This window comes from Aulonocara sp. 'chitande type north' Nkhata Bay, linkage group LG23 (assembly GCF_057382095.1).
Source record: "Aulonocara sp. 'chitande type north' Nkhata Bay isolate Kocher_YH1m ecotype deep benthic linkage group LG23, A_spYH_male_GT1.1, whole genome shotgun sequence".
Taxonomy (NCBI): Eukaryota; Metazoa; Chordata; class Actinopteri; order Cichliformes; family Cichlidae; genus Aulonocara; species Aulonocara sp. 'chitande type north' Nkhata Bay.
Genome location: NC_141365.1, coordinates 5,001,782 through 5,022,268, shown reverse-complemented (window position 1 = coordinate 5,022,268; position 20,487 = coordinate 5,001,782). Strand labels below are relative to the sequence as shown.

At 40.6% G+C, this 20,487-nt stretch overlaps 1 protein-coding gene across 2 annotated transcripts in view; it reads right to left on the bottom strand.

Moving 5' to 3' along the window:
* Positions 1 to 396: 396 nt before the first annotated feature.
* Positions 397 to 20,487, bottom strand: part of trabd2b (TraB domain containing 2B) — a 69,745-nt gene continuing 49,654 nt past the window's right edge. For both annotated transcript variants that reach the window (XM_086283810.1, XM_086283811.1), the window contains 3 exons: positions 3,934 to 4,030; positions 1,545 to 1,829; positions 397 to 1,260 (listed from right to left, as the gene is read on the bottom strand). In XM_086283810.1, coding sequence (XP_086139936.1) covers positions 1,035 to 1,260; positions 1,545 to 1,829; positions 3,934 to 4,030 — 608 coding nt within the window. In that variant the 3' untranslated portion in view covers positions 397 to 1,034. The remainder of the gene's footprint in view (positions 1,261 to 1,544; positions 1,830 to 3,933; positions 4,031 to 20,487) is intronic.

The window sequence follows — 20,487 nt, the reverse complement described above, 5'->3', positions numbered from 1 at the left end:
ATTTCTCAAAGTTGCATTTTCACAGTTGCACAGTCCTGTCTGTGAGCTTTATACTGGAGACACAACTGACAGATGACTCATTATGAGGTTTGCTTTCCCCATGTTTTCCTTGTATTAGCCAGCAGGTGGCAGACTCAACTCACATGTTGCTTGTTTCCCTAGTTAAAAACGTGAAGTTCCACTATAGTTTCTATTCATTTTTCCAGATAATAGTCATATTTGAATGTTTTTGACAATTCCGAAGTATATGCTTCATTAGATTATGACAAAAAATATCCATAATTTCACGCTTTAAATAAAGAACAGATGGTGGTGTTATAAACGTATTCTTAAACACACAGTTTATGTCTGCTGAAAGAAAGACCGCTTGATGCACTCGATTAGTTTACAGACTGTATTTATTTACGTTTTATTTCAAAAAGCAAGAAAATATACTCTTTCTTCCAGAAATAATAAATATACAATATTTCTTTATGAACAAAATGCACAATTTACAAAGTGGCATCTGAGTGCTTCTCTGTGTGAAGGTAAATGCCTCACACAGTACCTTGTTTATTCAACTCATTTCTTTTCACAGAGTTATAACTGTTAGTATGACCTATTCTCATTATTAAAGTCAGTCTTATTTTTCTACATAATATTACAGTTTTTATAGGTAAAAGACTCCAGCTCTTTAAATTTACAATTCTTCATTGTGCTGTGTGTTTGTTATTCTATCTCAATACTTTCAGGAGGTTTGGACTTGACCCCACTGCAGTTCAACATAGTCCACGTTTTGCTTCTTACGCAGCACAGAGCTTATTCCACACATTATGAGACTTGGCAAGTTTTTAAAGACATTGGCATTTCAGCAGCCTGAAGCCGATCTCGCTCTATGGTGGAGAACGGATCGTCCCACGTTAAGACGTCTTATCCTGACTGAGATGTTTCTCCCTGACAATCACTCCTTGTTTGGCTTTATCAGGTACGCTCCACTGCTCTGGTGTGGATGAAGTATTGTCCAATGTTTCTCATGAGGTAACACTTTCTTTTGGTCAGGAGGTGAACAATATGTGTGATAAAAGCCACGCTAAAGCACAAGACAGCGTGACTTTGCTGTGAGCTAGCTGGGCTGAGCTGGGGCTTGGTGAAGTGGAGGAAGGCGAACTATCTCGATCTATCTCGTAGATCTCCATCCGCCTGCGATGCTTTTGGTAGGTCAGCGGAGGCTCCACTGTCACATAGCCATTGATTATCCTCACGTTTGGTGGTGGGGTGGTGCTGAAGAAAAGAGGGGGGGAAAATTAGGTTATGAGGAATTTAGCTAGACTGGAAAAGAACTGAGTCTTACATGATCTCCGAACAATCACATGCATAACATTTCCAGTACATATTCAGCAGCCAATCTCATTGTGGTCTTTTACTTAGGGACATCCAGAGTTTATTAATAATCGTCATCAAGCCAGTACAGTCCTTACAGACATTCAATTGTTAAAAGATTATTATGTTTTGTTTAAAGAGGTACAACTCAGCTACAGTCAAACTAATCATAATAAATATCTCACCCATCCCCAATGCGAACCCACAGGTCACTGAAGAGACGGGGTCTCCCGTGGCCACGGTGAGCTTTGCGTGGCCGTTTATGGCGTCCAAACTCCTCTAGCTGGCTCAAGCTGTCAGGGAGCAGCATGTGAGGCAGCTCCTCCCCTCCAAGGCCAGGCATAGGTTCTGGATCCTCGAGCTCCAGCTCCATCTCTGGACTGGTTGGCCAGCTAATGGGAGATCCTGTGCTAGTGTCTGTATTCTCCTTGCTGAACTCTGGTGCTGCAAGGAAGTCTGGACCTGCTGCCCTGGAGCAAGGGAGGACAGGACAGACAGGGGATGGACTCAGTTCTATTAATACTCACAGAAAGACTTTTACCCAAATATTAGATCAAAATAGTTTCTTTTAGTATTTCTGTACTGTTTCGCAAGATTTCCAATGTGCTACCAGACAGTGGTGTTGTTTGTGGTTTCTGACCACCCCATGGCTTTCCACTTACACCCCATAACTTCAGTCAAGGACATGAACACCAGAAGGGCGTCCTTTAAAAGTTGAAAGACCCAGCAGACAACGTAAGAGGAAGTTGGAACTCTCATGGCAATATATTGTGCATCAGAGCTGACATTTGACCAAGAAGACCACCCAGAATCTCCTGTCTTCAAATATTTTTGCCATGCTGCTCTTTCTTCCAGCCATTACTCATACTTTCTTCTCTCTTGTTCTTTTCCTGTCAATATGGCTCGCATGTGACTTTGTGTTTCAGTAGAGCATCAAAAATATGTTTTACACATCATTCAAGACCTTTCAAATGAAATAAACAGCAGTAGAAATCGCATGCTTTAGTCACGATTTCTTTTGAAATACTTATAATCAGTTTTGTCTCACCGGTCATGATCAATTTGTCGGTTTGCCTTTCTGTTTTTACAAGTTTCAACAACCTTGTCTCACCCAGGCCCTGATGGCTTGGTCAGTGCGATGATAGCTCCAGGCCTGCGGTCAAGCTACTGCACAGCCAAACCCAGCTCTGGGCTGCTCTGTCAGTCATATAATTGTGCCAGTGGGTTCAAAACACTCCAGGTCTGAGGCTAACAGCTTTCATAAACACCTCTCATCCAGCCATCCTGTGGTGTGTTTCCTCGCCTGTCAGATCACCTTGTATCGGAGAGCTAGAAGTGTCAGCTTGCAGGCAAGTGTGTGGTCATGTGTGTGTGTGTGTGTGTGTGTGCGTGCACGCAGTAGACACAAGTTTTTCGTGACCACAGTAAGTCAGTCCACTTGTCAGCTTTTAAACCATGAACCACTGGCTGAAGCCCACAAGCCTGGAAACAGGATGGAGAGAGATAGGGAGGCTACATTTACAGCTGTAATTTGCAGTGAGAAGTTTGTGAAAAGCTCCAGCTGGAGGGATGAGTTGTTTTTACTGTTAGAAAAAAGACTGTTCTTGTTATGCCTTGTTTTTCCATTTTTCCATTCCAGCGACTGCTCTTATTATTTTATAGGCCCATGGATCAAACCCTTAGGTGAGAGTGGAGGTGCTGTGTGCCAGTGATTGGGCCTGAACACTAACAGACATGAAGAAGAGTTGTAGAAGGCCACAGGAGCGAAGCCAAGACTCTTTCTGAGTCATGTATGTGTTGCATAGTTGTAAATTTGAGCATCTCTACATTTATCCTGCATACATGCATGCATGTGTTTGTATGTTGCAGTGAAAGCAGACAGAACCACCACTCTGGCAAGTGGCCTTTGGCAGCCACCAGAAAGGGGGGGGGGGGGGGGGCAGAAGCAGGCAGGTGAGGGAGGTGATGAGGTATCAAAGGATTCTTGGATAGCACAATTTGGACCGTATCTGCACTCCAATAAATCTGCTGAGGTTAAATGCCTCAACTCTCAAGAGAATTAGACAGATGTGGACAGACTAAGTTGGGGGGGGGGGGGGGGGGGGGGGGGGTCGGTACAGATACATGTGGATGTGCATCTGTATCCCTGCCAAAATCTACAGTAAGAGTGCACAAATGTTCTGCTTCACAGTCTGCACTGCCATAACATTATCAATCTCATGCACATAGAAAATCACATTCTCTTTTTCTTTTTCCATTAAATATCTTGTCTGGTTAGAAAAAGTCATAATTTTAACATGTAAAGAGTTTTAAATAGCTCTAAAGTGCCCGATTACTCAGTCAAAACCGGAATCATCCAAAACTCAAATTTAATTAGCGCAATTTATGTGTCGTCATCAAGAACTTAGACTCCATAATGTCAAACAACTGCTTTTCTAAAGAGTAATCCAAGCAACCACTTATTTTTTCTATTTTTCAGCAACTTATTTTTGTTTTTGTCTTTGTAACCACAGTCATTTAATCAAATGACATGCTCCGTCATCTGTTACTGCGCACTCTTGTCTGCTTACTCACTCTGTGGCTGGCTCTTGATGATCAGAGGGCATGTGGACAATCTCATAGCCCTCCTGCCTCAGGATGTCCAGCACGCTGTGGTTCCCCAGAAAGTGGCCTAGCAGTGAACAAAAAGCAAACCAAAACAAAACAAAAAAACAGAGGTCACAAAAGACTCAAACTCAGCTTCTTGCGGCGCATGTATTTATCTTCAAGAGTAAATCTAGCCTGGATTATGTTTCATGGATATTTACTTACGTTGAAAGCACTCAATTATTATATAGTGAACAAAACTTCCATAAATTTTAGCTTTGTTTTCATTGTGGTGCTGAACATACCAATAACATGTTTGTGTGGCCCACTATCTGAACTCTTATTTTCTAACAACTGTAACAGACTATATCTTCCTAACACAGGCAACTATAGCTTTGGTCAAGAAATGTAAGCAAACCTAAAAGTGCTTCTATACATTTTAATGTCCATATTTGTCCGACAAATACCAGAGAAACCGTGCCAGTCTAAATTTCTTGCATTTTCTTGTGGACTGCCTCATTAAATATGATCTTTTCTCAGCCAAGTTTTAGAGACACTAATGGATTTTGGTGACAGTGACAACTCAGACATGGAGTGAAGTGAAGAATCTGCAAGATAACAGGGATTGTTCAAATGAAAACTTGGTCTGTCTATCGGGCACTCAGCCTCTTGCCTCCCTTCCAGCCCTCTCTCACTTTCCATCACCTTGCATATGACTCCTTCAGTCTAACATCAAACATTCAGGCCCCAGCCGCATGCTGATGAAAGCTTTTTTTTTCTTTTAATTTATCCCATCAGCCGATAATCCTGCATGTCAGTCAACCCAGCAATAAGCCATAATGTAGCCTGACATCACCCTCACCAACACGCACTCCCTAAGAGAGGAATTCATATTTGTGCGCAGACGTATACACATACTCAAACACGCGCAGGAATTTTACACACTCGCACACCTCAGCTCGCTTATTAACAACACGCTGACAATATTCGAGCCTCTTTCTTGCTTTCCGTCGAGGCCTTCTGCTCCCACTCAGCTCCTCACCCCCTGCCAATTTTATCATTATAATGTTCCTGATCATTCCTGAAAGTCAAAGAAAGAGGCACGCGGTGTTACACTTTCTTGGCAGCTGAGTTCAAAGGCAGTGCTGGGATAGGCCGTGGAGTGAGAGGAGGCTTCTAACAACAGAGCGTCGGTGAGATCAGATGGGATTACACAGAGGGCCGAGTGTGAGTTTTTTGTCTGGGTGACAGTGACTGTGTGTGTGTGCTTGTGTTCTTCTTTTATTATACTTACATATTGCCATAAGAAGTGATGACATTTTCTCATGTTCATAGGCTTAAAGTTTTTATGGGAGAAAACGTATGATTTTGTTGTGAAGTCAAAGGTACAGTACAGTACTATTTAAGTATTTGTTGAGTCAGTTCACGTCCTTTGACAACTACTACTGTGAAAAAGTCTTGCGCCACCCCTCATTCATTTATATTTTCCTTCCAAGGAGCCAAACTTCATTGGGGTTTTTTCCAAGTATTCTTGAGCAATACATATCCAGGCTTTCTGAAGATATTTCAAAGTTTTTCTTTGGACATTGTTTCTTTTTCGTTCTTTTTTTCAGTCCAGTCATTGTGCCCAACCATTTTTAAGGGAATATTTTCATATTTGGTTAGTAATTTAACAGTGACCTGTGAATCATTCAAGCATAAAAAAGGCAACTGAATTAAGAGATGGGCCAAGAGATGGCGTCTACATGTAAATTTTTCAATTTTGTATATAAAAAATACAAAAGATCACACAGTTTGACAAACCTAGAATCTTATTTTTGCACAAGCAATTCAAAAACTGGCAAGGCTAGACACGTGGGAGCCAAAAGAAGAAGTGGCAGGACTGCAAAGGATCTACAGCAAATAAACAGTGAAAGTCATGTCCTTAAGAAATACGGGGGAAAAAATCCAGCAAAGCTCTGACAGGAAGCAGGGACAAATGGATGAAGTGTGTGAAATTATACAAAAACTGGACTGTAAATGTAACAGTGTTTATGTAGCATTATTCCACTTGCCACAAATGTCAGTGTAATGGGGAAACAGAAGCAGAAACCGGTTACATAAATTAGTGGCAATGGATCTTAACGAGTGTTGAATCTTGATTTGAAATTTTTGGTTCAAACCGTTGTGAATATGTACAGAGGAGGTCAGGAAAGTGGCACAACAGTGAGTGTTCACAGTAATCTGTAACACATAGTGGAGACTGTCAATGGGCTGGATTTCATCAAGTGTGTTTGGGATCTCGCCAAATGGATGGAAAAACCAACGGAGAAAAAAACTGTCGGATTTTGATCAACCATATAATACCATCTATCACGCCTCTGTCAGTGCGCCCCAGGGTGGCTGTGGCTACAATGTAGCTTGCCATCACCAGTGTGTGAATGTGTGTGTGAATGGGTGGATGACTGGATGTAGTGTAAAGCGCTTTGCGGTCCTTAGGGACTAGTAAAGCGCTATACAAATACAGGCCATTTACCATTTATCTACACATGTTTCAATAAACTACACACGTTTCCTCTTTTGTCAGCAACATACCGGTATAAAGAAATGAGGGATGGCACATGACTTTTGCACAGTACTTTTGCACCACCATTAGGTCAAAGGATAATTAGACTGACAATTGGGAATATTTCTACACTTACAAAGGCCAACTGTATTGTTATTTGGTTATGTAAGATAAGATAACTCTTTATTGTCATTGCACAGTCATACATAGTACAATAGTACAATGAAATTGGAAAACTGTCCTACGTCGGCACTACATGTAACACAACACGACACGATACGACGCATCACAACGCAACACAAACAACACAAACAACACAACACAGTATAATAACTTAGTAATAAAAAAAGCCAGTCAGCTCGTTCAGTGACTGCATGCTGACAGATTTAACCTCCTTCATGTCTGTGTCAAGCAGCTATTTCATTAAATTCAGTGGGCTCGGGGCAAAGAAGAGCATGTGCCGCGTGTTTGCTGGGTGTGAGGTCAAGCTGACTGTTTCGTGTGTTGGCTTGATTTCCTCTACTCTGCCATCATTCATAACACACCTCGACAAAGTTGTGTATATTTATGCGTAACTTTGTTTGGAAGATGACATAACAAACAACCATATGGGTTCAATTTTTACACTTGCTGTAAAACTGCCATTCAGTTTTCTGTGGAGGGAGAATTGGTTTGGATGCTAAACTTGCATCTGCTGCTTAAACAGCCCACTGAATGCACACACACACACACACACACACACACACACACACACACACACACACACACACACACACACACACACACACACACACACAACAAGCAAGCAATATTTCTCACAACGAGAACCAACACTTATGAAATGTTGGTAACTCTCAAGTGAGGGACTGCACATTTCTTCATGAATTGGCTCCGTTTGTTGAACAAACAAAACGTTTTTCCAAGTTCTTACAAATCCATTCTTTTGGAAAAAGTTAATTCACAAGCTTTTCATCTGACAACAGTGGCATGTGCATTGTTTGTTTCATTGTAGGTTTGTGGTTCGTGCCTGTGTGTGGGTGAGTGACTGGGTAGAGAAATAATAGCTCTTTCCAAGCAGATGAAGGTGCGTGTGGGAGGCTGAGCTAGTGTGTTTGTTTGTGGAGTATTCAGACAGTAAACAGTGTGGTGCTTCTGAAGCACAGAGCAGTCTTAACAAACAGCTCAATTAGCTTAAATGTAATAAGAGGTCAGCTGACTCCTAATTGCTCCCCTGCTGCTTGTAGTGCTCGTGGGCTGACCGCACAGGTAGCTCACTGTAAACATGCCACTCTGTTTTAAAGTTACAGTACTTAGTGACACCCTAATCATTGCAGTGTAATGCTCGCTATTAATGTTTACTTTTCAAGTTTTTACGGAAAGACCTTAAAAGAAATGTAAAAAAGAGAAAGCAATGTTTTTCTTTTTCCCAGTGTCTTTAGCTGTCTCGCCCCCATCTGCACATTGTTTGAAGATACACATCCAAGAACATTTCCTTCTTTTCCGTAAATTCAAATTTTTATGGTTTTGTTCAAGCAATCAGAACTCTTGGATAATATTGAGAAAAGATTGTGGCTTTGGTTAGAAAATTGGTAATGGCAAGTTAACATGTCCTCATGACAGAAGATGAAAATATTCTCCTTAATCAAAGGATATTTGATGCCTAAACACGATGCCTAACATATTGGGCTGGACAACGTTTTGCATTCATTCGTGGTATAAAATCAATGTGGAACCGAAACATTCCTCAAAGATTTTTGGTCCATTATGACGCAAAGTTGCTGCAGATTTGTCGTCAGCAGATCTGTGACGTGAATCTCCTGTTGCCACACATGCACACGATGGACTGTGAAAGTTATTTTATGTACATTAAACTACAGTAAAATGTAAGAAACCAGTTTGAGATGATTTGAACTTTGTGACATGTTATCATGCTGGAAGCAGTAAACAGTGACCCTAACATGTGAACGTTGCAGCAGATTCATCAGAACAGGACATGTTTTTACAGTTTTCTACTGTCTCACTACTGGTGAGCTGTCTACATACACATACACACATAATATTATCAGTTTGTGGCATCTCAGTTTCTTAGCTGATAGGTGGCATCTATTATGGCTTTGTGCTGCTGTAGTTCACCCAGCCAAGCTGCTTACATCTTCATGACTTTGTAGATTTCTCTCAGTGTACGGTCTCAGTGTAAAGTCATACTTTAAAAATGTTTATCATTAATATTAACATAGAAGTGGAACACAGCTTCTGTTTTCATCATTGGCTTCATTGCACTCAAAGGAAAATATCCATATTATTTACCCTTCTCATTGTACTCATACGACATAATGTTTACTTGGAAAAATAATGAATACTTGTTTCTTATGACTTTTCTTATGCATGAACAAAATGCCAGTTTCATACATAAGTCGTGGCAGGAATTTTGTTTAAAGATTTAAAAATACACAAAATAAACATTTACTAAATATTCTTTGAAATTCTTTTCCATATGGGTCGTATTTAATCTTCCAGTAGACAAGTTGCTCTGCCTGCGACATAAAAAGAATAGCTTGTGGGAATGTGGCTTCAGCCCAACTGCAACCACTACCATATATCAGCCAACCACCTGCTGTCATTTCTCCAACTGCAGATATGTGTTTTTCAAATATTTTATTTACTTAATAAATATTTTGTTTTAAGTAGGAGCAAGTTTTTGCTGTGTATACACCCTCTCACAGGGTGTTTCCCCTCCCGTGGCTCCAGAGCGCAGAGTTAATAAACCAGCAACTCCTTTATTTAATAACCATCCCATCCTGATTTCCACTTACAGTAGCAATGACTTAATTTACTCCACTTGCACATTCACCTTTCTATGTTTGCCACATCTGCCTGTCTCTTTATCTTCCATATCCAGGCTTCTTAAGCTTCTTAGCTTCCATTTTGCATTTGTTTTACAGTCAGTTTTTCTCTTTTTTCCCTCCATGCAAGTTTTTTCGGGAGGGATGCATTAGTGTGTTTTGAAAAGAAAAAAGAGGTATTGCAGCATGTCTAGGCATTCACGCTCAATTTAAACCATGTCAACGCTTGGTCTGCACACATCCTTCTCTCTCTTTCAGACCTTTCCCTATTTTTCCTTCCAAGTTAAACCTCACCGAGCCTCGCTTTATGCGTGATTCTCCATCCTTTCTTTCTATATGCTTTTGCACATCAGTCAGAGGAAAGAGACACTAGTAGCAAAGCAGGAAAAGCAAGGAAAATGGAAACACTGAGCAGTTAGGAATTTGACATTGCTTCAAGAATGCAGAAAACGCACAGGAAGAGAATTATGTTATTTTTCAGTTTTTGCACAAACAAATGTGTTTGCAATTACTTTGTGTAAACAATGCATCAACTGATATGCACTAGTGGTTAAAAAAAATCCCACATGGCTTACAAGCAGACCACCTCATATGAAAATTGCACAAAAGGAGCACAAAGGAAGAGAGAATAGAAATAGATAATTGGCAAGTGGTTTGAGAGGAGATGGAAAAGAAGGAGGAAAGGGTGGAGGATAGAGAGGACGATCAGAGGGAGAGAGGGATTGACGTACGCCCTCAACCCAAGCAGAATGCCTGCTGGGCATAGTTGCTACATTATGGTCCAAACAAACACAAGCAGTTCCCTCAGAGCAATTTAAACAAGTGGGTGATCAAGAAATTGGAAGATGAGTTAAAAAGAGAAGAAAAGAGAACATCCAGGAGACATAGCCAGTGAATGGATGAGAAAGAAAAAGCATATTAGCTGACAAGGGTGTGTTCCACTTTTGGTTTGTTTGGAAATATGTTCCAGGACGAGGGCAAGCGCAGACAGAGATAATGTGGAAAATGTTACTCTCATCTTCACATGTTTGTAAATGTGTGTAGGTGTTAAATAGGTGACAAATTAAAGGAAAATATGTAAGGTGCTGGGCCACCATGACTCTAAGGAATAACTTCAATATTGCAATAAAGTATGTGAAGTCTACTGGACTGAAGGACACTACCTCCCCCCACCCAGTATCCCCCAGTGTTTTGATGATGCTGGTGAAAAGCAATGTCTAAACATTACAACATCTCTCATAGTTGTTTTGTTGACTTAGGAAACAAAATTACGCAGAGCCAACTCTGGGGGTGGTGGAGCTGGGTGGCTCTGAGCAAATACTGTGCTGGAAGTGCTCCACAGGTACATAAGAATATGATCTTAAAGAGGAGATAGACTAAACAGAAAGCTTGCTTTGCTTTTGTTTTTCATTGGTGGAGGATTTGATTTTAAGGAACTCTAAATCTGTCAAGTTCGTTTAGATGTTATGAGGATGCTGACATTTTTCCCAGGAGAATGCAGCTCATGCTTCAGTGCTTTTCTTTCTGCGATCTGCTTGTGCGTGAACCTGTGTGTGTTCGCATTCTCCCTGCAAGTTGTGCTCATATAATGTATATGTGTGCACCTGTTTGTGTTTTAGGGGAAAGTCCCTTTTTCCACTTTTTGTACTAAGACTATTTCCTTGAGCAAAATATGAGTAATGCAACAAAGATTTTAATAAGGTCGGCATCCCTGGGCCTCACTGTGCATTCCCATCTACTGTTTAACAGGAACGGGATCTCTCTATAAATCACACAGCAGAATTTGAATTAACAGAGCTACAAAAACAGCTACCCACAGTGTTCAGGAATAATTTCCTTGAAAACAGACCACGGCTTTTACATGATGTGTAAATTCCACCTCTCTTCTCAGGGAGCTCTGAGTTTCTAGAAGGAGAAGTAAAGGCAATCTGGAGCTCACCGCTCTCACCCATTCCTCATCTCCATAATGACTTCATTTCCTATGCATGCAGTAAGACGTCTGTCTGTCTTATTGCACTACACACACACCCCGAGGTGTTGTGAGTGACAGCTGTTGACAGGACTGTTAAAGGTTGAAATTCTGGTCAAATACGGAGATCAAGAAAGTTTCAGGGATCAAATCCAGAGGCTGACCGCTGCATGTGGCGGGCTTGACACACATCCATGTTAGAGAGACTGGAAGCTTCACTCAGCTCAGTGGTTGAGTGTTTAAAAGCCATTCCTTGCTTTCAAATATTTAGACTGCCTATGCTTGCTGCTTAAGTTTGTAAAGCTCTCCTGGTGGGCAGAAAGTGAGAAGCTGGGTGTGGTGAGGAAAAAGTAGAAAAGCACAGAGAGTTAAAAAAAAAAAAGGAAGTAGTGGAAAATGTAGAAAACAAAGGCACAAAGAAAGTAAAAATCCCCCTGCTATTGACTGTTTTTGTTTCTGTAAGCTGTAGTCTCTGATATCTCATCGTACATACATGTAATGGAAGATGTGGCATTCTCTGCTCTAAAAACGTCTCTATGATGTTCGTCTTTCACCTTTCACACTGGTTTGTTTTTCTTCATCCATCAGTTAAAGTTACAGAGAGAAGGAATGATAATCTATAAATTATGATCTAAAGGAGTGCATATGTGTGTGCTGCTGGCAAACACCACACAGACACATAAGCTTAGAGATAAAAGAAAGTGCATGTGAGTAAATGTGAGTGTATCTTTCTGAGTTGGATCTGTTTGTGTTTGCAGAAACCAAAGCATCACATCACATCAGGCCGTCTGGTGCAGCACTCCATCACTCTCCTTCTTGGTCAAATAGACCTTGCACAGCCTGGAGGTGTGTTTGGGGTCCTGTTGAAAAATAAATGATGATCCAACTAAATGAAAATCAGATGGGATGGCATGTCGCCGCAGGATGCGATGTGGTAGCCATGCTGGTTCAGTGTGCCTTTAATTTTGAACAAATTCCCAACAGTGTCACCAGCAAAGCACCCCCACAACATCACTCCTCCTCGTCCATTCGTTCACGGTAGGACCCATGCATGTAGAGACCACCTTTTCTGTGTCACACAGACACGGTGGGTGGAACCAAAGATCTCAAATTTGGACTCATCAAAGCACAGATTCCCACTGGTCCACTGGTGCATTACTTGTGTTTCTTGGCCCAAACAAATCTCTTCGGCTTGTTGCTTTTCCTCAGTAGTGGTTTCTTAGCAGCTATTTGACCTGATTTGTCTTCTCTGAACAGTTGATGTAGCCACGTGTCTGTTACTGGAACTCTGCGTGACATTTATCTGGGCTCTAATTTGAGGTGCTGTGTGACTCAGATGAATTAATCCTCTGCAGCAGAGGTGACTCTTGGTCTTGCTTTACTGTGGCGGTCCTCATGTGAGCCAGTTTCATCGTAGCGTTTGTGGGTTTTTGCAGCTGCACTTGGGAACACATTCGAAGTGTGAGCAATTTTCTAGACTGACTGACTTTCAGTTCTTAAAGTAATGATAGGCTGTCGTTTTTCTTCAGTTAGCTGATTGGTTCTTGGCTCAGGCAAGACACTAATCCCAAAGTTATTCACTGTGGCAAACAGGCAAATGGCATTTGAGATGCGCCAACACTGGTGTGTAAACCTATGTTTCTACAGGTGTCTAAAACTCCCAGACAAGAACACAATTCTGCCAAAAAGTACATTTTAATTTAGTGTTTTAATGTCAGTAGCAGAAAATCTTCTTCATCTTTCAGTTGGTCCCTTTAGGAGTCACCAGAGCAGATCATCTGCCTCCATCTCACCCCATCCTCTTCTGTCACACCAGTGTAACTCCTGCATAGCAGCCCCATATTCAGCATAGCCTATATCCCTCATCTGCACATGTCCAAACCCTCCCAATCTTGCGTCTCTAACTATATCCCCATCTCATTATTAATGATTCCTATATTTCATTTGGCATAGATATTACAGGCCTGGCACTATGTTTCTGTCTTGTGGCCCAAAATCTTCCATGTCTTTAATCGGGATCGAGATCTGGTGACCATAAAAAAAAAAAATTTTCTGCAGTAATGTTTTAATCAGATCTGTTATTTAGCTAGGATAACAGTGAATATAGTCATTCACCAAGTAGAAAAACCTGCAGCATTATGAGTCTCTAAACGGGGACGTTAATATTCTTGCATTCCTGGGGCTACATAGTTTCTGTTGTGTGCATTTAGGTCAATTTTAACACTCAAAAGATCAAAGAAAGAAGCATTCACGTGTTTATGAAACGTAGCATTAAAGTCATTGGCTCTTAATAGGCAGTGGGATGTTCTTCCAGCTGCTAATGAAGTGTGTAATCTTTGAACAAGCTAATGAGCTATACTGATTTAATTACGATGAGAAATGCAGCCAGTGCAGTTAAGAGTTACCATAAGATGTTTTCATGCAAACTCACAGAGTTACATTCCTGAAAATTTACAAGACGGCATAACCTTACATGGATACAACAACAGAGCCTACGCTGTTCCTACAGCAGTTGAATGCTATTGTAACTGGTCACAGTTAAGAGATCCAAATGGGAAATGATCCTTGTTTAGTTTTGAATCATATTAGGGATTAAAGTTATCTGGCTTTGAGGAGGAAAGGCATAAGTATCCTTGTGCTCATCCACCAGATGCCCCTGTAAAAAACACAACGTTGGCTTCAAGGACAAACCACGCGGACGTTAAAAATAAATTTAAATGTGTGCTAGGCCCAAACTGTCAGCAAGGAAGCACTTCTAATATCTTTCTGTCTCTGTCTTCTCCACAGAAGAGAAAATACACACCCAACATCCAAAGCATTGCACGTCTGTCACTTCATAAAATAGATCCGCACTATGTGGAAGGAAAGACAGTATGAAGCAAGATGGAGATAGACAGCATCAAGGAATGGTGTTGGTTTAATAAAGGAAAAAGAGCAACAGATGGAAAGGACTGACAGTGCAGACCAGAACGACAGAAGCAGAACAGAGAGCTGGGGAGAAAGATGAAATGAGAGCTATGCAGACAGACTGGTGTGCAGGCAGAGACAGTCAGATGAGGGGAAGAGGCTGAGAAAAACAGATACGGACTAAGATGGGAAGAGCCACGGAGACAAAATGACATGCACGCCAGGCAGGCTCTCTCCCTCAGTCATCACTTCGACACCACAACACCACAAGTGACTGCAAAACACATGGGTCCAGTCTGCCTGCACAATGGGCTATTATAGGTCTGCACATCAGAACATATGCATAAAAATCAACTTCAGCAAACAGATCCAAAGTGGCTTAGACTCCAAAACAAACAGTACTACATGTGGACTTTTGACAGTAACTGCTCGTTTGGGTGATAAATATCTGCAGATCATGGGACTTTGTGTCACAAACATAAACATACGTGTAAGTGTGTGTATGTGTGCGAAGTGGTGTCTAGGCCATGGCAGCGTCAGGAAATTCCATGGGATGTTTTTAATAAGAGCGGGCAGCGGCTGCCAGGGAACTGGCAAATGAAAACCTGCTGAAGCACACCACAGAGCTCGAACAACACACGGCCATGCTCTCACAGCACTCCTCAGCACAAATGATAACTCTGCATGTAGTCTGCATAAGTGTATGTTTTTAGTTTGTGTGTGACTGAGAGGAAGGCGACAGAGAGTGCATTTTGCCGAGTGAGTGATGGAAAATAGTTAAGGTTTGTATCTGTTTGCAATAGCAACAGACCAAGTATTCTGTGTGTATGACTTGTCTGTGGGTATGCCTTTCCTTTATTGCTTTCATCTGGGGCTGCTGTGTCATTTTGTCCATGGGGGAAACTCTGATGCTTTTACTGATCCTTACAAAGAACTCTACGTCATGTTATAGTGGGTGCCCGTGATTGGTCCCTATTACATAATACTGATAGTAATAGTGAACAGCAGTGACCATAGTGGTGCTTAGGAGCAGGATGGGAGACGGTGAGGAGACAAAGGGAAGGAAAAGTGGGAATAACTTCAGGTCCACTTTGACACTGGCTACAAAATGAAGGAAGTTGGTACACATATCTAACGTCTCAGAAGTATCTACAACAGGTAAAATGGAACTGCTCTAGAACATTTATGTGTATGTGAGTGGGAGACTGTGGACTGTAGGCTATCAAACCAATTCAGATGTTAGAATCAATACTTTCTTCACTAGCTAACCAAAACCCAAAATGATTTTTCTTTAGACTGGTAAGATGTACTGTTTAGCTATGCTGAACTACCCCCTGCACACAGCTAGAACCAGCCTAGTTTAGAGCTGTTTCAGTTTGGAAGCTTGTTTTGGCTACTGGAAAACAAAACAAAACAGAATATTGCTATACATCAGTCAAAATAAACATTTTGGGTTCTTATCTCGAAATTTTGACTTAATAACTCAAAATGTCGAGATATTTGCTCAGTTTTGGGTTCTTATCTCGAAATTTTGAATCAAATTTTTGAGATAGCTAACGTGAAATTTTTTATATAATTACCCCAAATTTTAAGATAACTTTGCAAAACTTTGTGGATTTGTTTTCATTGGGGGAAATATATACATACTATAGTTACAGTAAATGGCAAATTTAATCAAAAGGACACTGCTTTAATCATAATCAATCTGTATTGCCATTGAAAACAGGCTACTAATGAGTGTTATTAGTGTATTAAATGTCTACAGTACAGTCATTGGTTAAGAATCAAACAATATATGAGTATTTTGTGAATGATTTATTTGGAGGTGTCATTATCAACCACCGATATCATAAAGTCTTGGCCCAACAGTGAGACAGTAAATCCTCTCAGTCAGTTTCTTTTATATTGCCTGGGATAATTCAGTTATGCCTGCTGGAATTTATATAAATAACCTGTTTCTGAAAGTGAAGAAAATGAAATGTTATAACATGCACTTGCAGATGTGTGTGCAGAATTCAAAACTGAGAGCAGAGCAATAGAGGAAAAAAATCTTTTTGCAGTTAAAAAAGCGTACATTTTATCCAAAAAGGCACTTGTGCTACAGGAAGGTGTATGTGTGCAGTGAAAGCAAGGGCATGGGGGAGGCTGAGAGGTAAGGTGCTGAGCTGAGGAGAGATGGATTTCCTGACTGAACCACTTAATACACACATCGTACACTTTAATTACCCTGTGAAAAGAAAAAAATAACTATGACATCTGTAACTTTAGAGGGGCTTGACCTGAGAGGTGCTCCTGCTCGTTCTCACACAAGTTCTGTTTGTCCACTACATTCTAGACATAGTTAATGCTAGAAGTAAGTGATCCAAGGCAAATGCTGCTGAAAACGGCTCCTAATATGTATCTGCTGTAAAGCATAAATACGAAAACACCCACTCGACATGAACAGACATGAGCACACATCATGGCTCTGTCAGAAACAGTTCCATGTTAAGATTATTCCGTTTTGTCATCCACAAAAAAAAATGCTGTGAAGTAAGGTATATAGTCCACTGCCTTTAGTTTTTTCGGTTTGAAACACGTCATGTTAATGTGAGTTTTGAGATCTAACCATAAAGATTGGATTTTATGTGATCACATTATTGCACGCCCACGTTTGGCCTGAAAGTAGCTGTAATTCATCTCCCTGGGCTGTCTTTATTTTATATGTCTGGATAATCTTAACCCTCACACCCCCCGTCTTCTTAATTTCCCTTTATTACTCAAACTATGGTCTGTGGTTAGATTATATTTAGACCATAAGCAGAACACCATTCACAAAGCAGGCCTGCTCACCTCAAGAGGTTTTGAAAATCTTCAAAGGAAATGTGGGCAGGGCCAAATTTCTGGGAGCCAGTGTCGTCACTTAATACGTTCTGGCATCACTGAGTGATAAAATTTCATGTTTGGTTACAACTGGGACTAAAAGGGACAGTTACAGGACTGTAAAGACATGAGTCAATATCCTGAACACAGATATAAGACATGAGGATGTGGAAGCCTTCTGCTTAGAGCATGAGAAAGGTGGTTTGTTGCCTGAAAACAGAACTTAAGTCCTATTAGTTGTGGTCACTAGTTGCAGTATTTATGGCCTGTCACTCTAAGAGTAAAGATTTGTGTGGTGATATTATTGAAATATTTCGGTGGAAAATATTTCATCTTCATAACATTCTTTGAAACTCAATACTGCGTAAAAGTTTTGAGCCATCCCTTGTTTCTTTATATTTTTCTAGGAAAATTGGAAATAGGTCTAACAGTTTATGGAAACATATGCCAACACGTATGTTTGCCCATGTACAAAGTTTGTACAGTTTTAATGAGCTTTAAAGTCAACATTTAGTATGACCACCTTCATTCTTTAACTATAGGATTTCTGTAGTAGTCTTCAGGAATAGTTCACTGGGATTCTTAAAGGACATTCAAAGCTCTTCTTTTGATATTGGCTGCCTTTTGTTCTGTTCTCTGTCAAGATGATCCCACCCTGCTTCAATAATGTTAAGGTCCAGGCTCTGGGGAGGCCAGTTCATAACTGATAGTCTTCCATTGTGTGTTTTTCTGCCCAAGTATGCTTTTACTGCACTGGCAGTGTGTGTGGGATCATTGTCATACTGGAAAATAAAGCTACTGCCAGTCCGGCACTTTCCAAATGTTAATGCACAGTGAATCCAAATTTGACGATACTCTTCTGCATTCATAATTCCACCAATTTTGACAAGATCTCAAAAACCATTGGCTGAAATTCTGCCCCAAACAATGACAGAGCCTCCGCTGTGTTTTATAGAGTGTAGTTCCTTTCTCCTGATCTCCCCGGTACATGTTGATGATGGCTTGTTGACAGTGACTCTTCCACTGAGACCTCAGTGACCAGTAGATGCATCATCTGAAGGGTCAGATTCATCTGTCAGGTCCTCAGAGATGCATCTGCTGGATTTTTTCTTCTACTGTATCATTACTGTAGTTGTCCATCTGCTGTAGATAATTTTAAGGCCCAACATAAAAAAACAAACAAACCAAGAAACACTGATCTGAAAAGGTCAGGTATAAGGACTGAACTGGAAATCAGTGAAAAAGCAAAGAAAATCCTTTAAGTACCTTTATAAAGCCTGGAGAGCTATTACCTGGAGAAAATCCAAAAAGTCTGGTCCCTTGGAAACAAAATATCATAAAAGTGGGGGTGGCTTCAGACTATTGAACAGTATTGTATAACTTTGTGGCCTTTTGAACTCCCCTTCATTTACACATACTATATTTATCTAAGTTTCAAATAGCATCTATGTTTTATGGCTTCCACTGTGCTAGGTTTGACAAATTTCTCTAAAAGTTAGTAATAATTGATCAAAAGTATTCTGTAATAGTGTGTAATAGAACAGTCCTGTAAAATTCCATGCTGTAATTACTCAGTATTTCCAATTTAGTGTGACTGTTTTTGAAGAAAGGATCTCTAGTACGAGCACATAATTAGCTGCTGCTATAATAAATCAAGTGTGTGTGTGTGTGTGTGTGTGTGTGTGTGTGTGTGTGTGTGTGTGTGTGTGTGTGTGTGTGTGTGTGTGTGTGTGTGTGGACCCTGCAGTCTAACTGTAATGGTTCCTATCACTTCACACCTGCTGTCACTTTGTTACACACAAGGCTAAAGCGTGCAGGTGACCTGAAACACATGTTCACCTCATATCTATCCAGGCCACGTGGAACACACTGGAAAGTTAACACAAAATGTTTAATAGAGACTAATCTTGAACCTAAAGCTGCATTAAAAAAATATTTTAATTGACTTAATAGAAAAAAAAATGCAAATTCACAATCGTGGCTTTACCTGTCCGAGATAATTTAAGACCCAGATTTTCCTCAACATCCTGGAAAAGATATATATATGTAATAAATAGCATTATTATATAGCATTAAAGCAGTGAGGGATGAATAATTTCAGTTTTATGTGCTGCAAACCAGTGTTTTACTCTTATTCAGAATTGTTGCTATGAACTGCTGGTAGTCTGTTTAATGTAAGCTGGCTTAGTCTGACACTCAGCCACACATGCTGACATATTTAGTTACAGATGGCTTCTTTACTGAGCACCATCATTTTCTCAGCACTGCCCCTCTGCTCATTTAGTTACTGTATACAAACTCACGTCAAGGAATTCCTTTGTGAAAAACACTCATTTTAGACGGTGAATTGAGAAATATGTGCCTTGGCAGAAGTTCATTCAAACGTTGGAAAATAGTTTTCACATTCTCTCACTCTTTTTCAATGTTTTCTATACACAACACTACAAACTGTGACAGGTAAAGTGAATGACATCTCTTTATAACGCAATGATCTGCTGAGAAACTTAGATCTACTTTAACATGTAACACCTCCCAAACGGCTCATAAATAGCTAAAGAAACAAGAAGAAGAGCCCAGAGATTGACCCCTACATTTCCATGAAAACCCCAATCCACAACCAAAAAGATGCATTGCCAACATCCTGTGCCAGACACCACAGGACAGCCTTCAGAATTCCCTGGTCCATGCCCTGAGGCTTCAAAGCTGTTTTAGCACCACAAAGGGATCTGCACAATGTTAGGCAGATGGCTTTTAATGATATGACAGACTGCTCTATATACCAGTCGTGTTCTGTCAGGGCAAGGCAGGTGGGCATTGCTTGCCCAGTGAAATCTACAATTAAATATAGACACCATAAGTGTCTGTCATTGCTCTTTTGCATCCACCCTTTAAATTACTGCCATCTTGTGGTAGCAATTTGTCTCATCTTTCCTCCGCTTGCCTCCAATTCCACTAGAATCTGTTGGGCATCTCGATTTTATGGGTGCTCCCCATTAACAGTAGCTTGAATTGGGCGAGAGATCAGCAGCTTCTTCTGGTTATTTGTACACTCACATTGTGGATAAACATGTTTTCTTTAATGGATGACTGATGGGAGAATAAAATGCAGTATCTTTGCTTGTCTTTTTGTAAAAGTCACCACATGCCACTGATATATATTTTTTCTTCATGTATGTACACCATTTATTATTTAGTAATATTACAGAAATCCGTTTCTCCACAGAGTCTGAGCACAAATACTAACAGTGTTCAGCCACATCTGCACGGACACACAAATAGCAGCTGGATGGTGCAACAGTGGCCCTGTCCAAACTGCACAAAGAGCAGAGGGAGTAACAAAAAAAAGGAGCTAGGCATTCAGTATTAATCATTCACTGTGGCGCACACACACTCGCATGCATGCACATACACACATC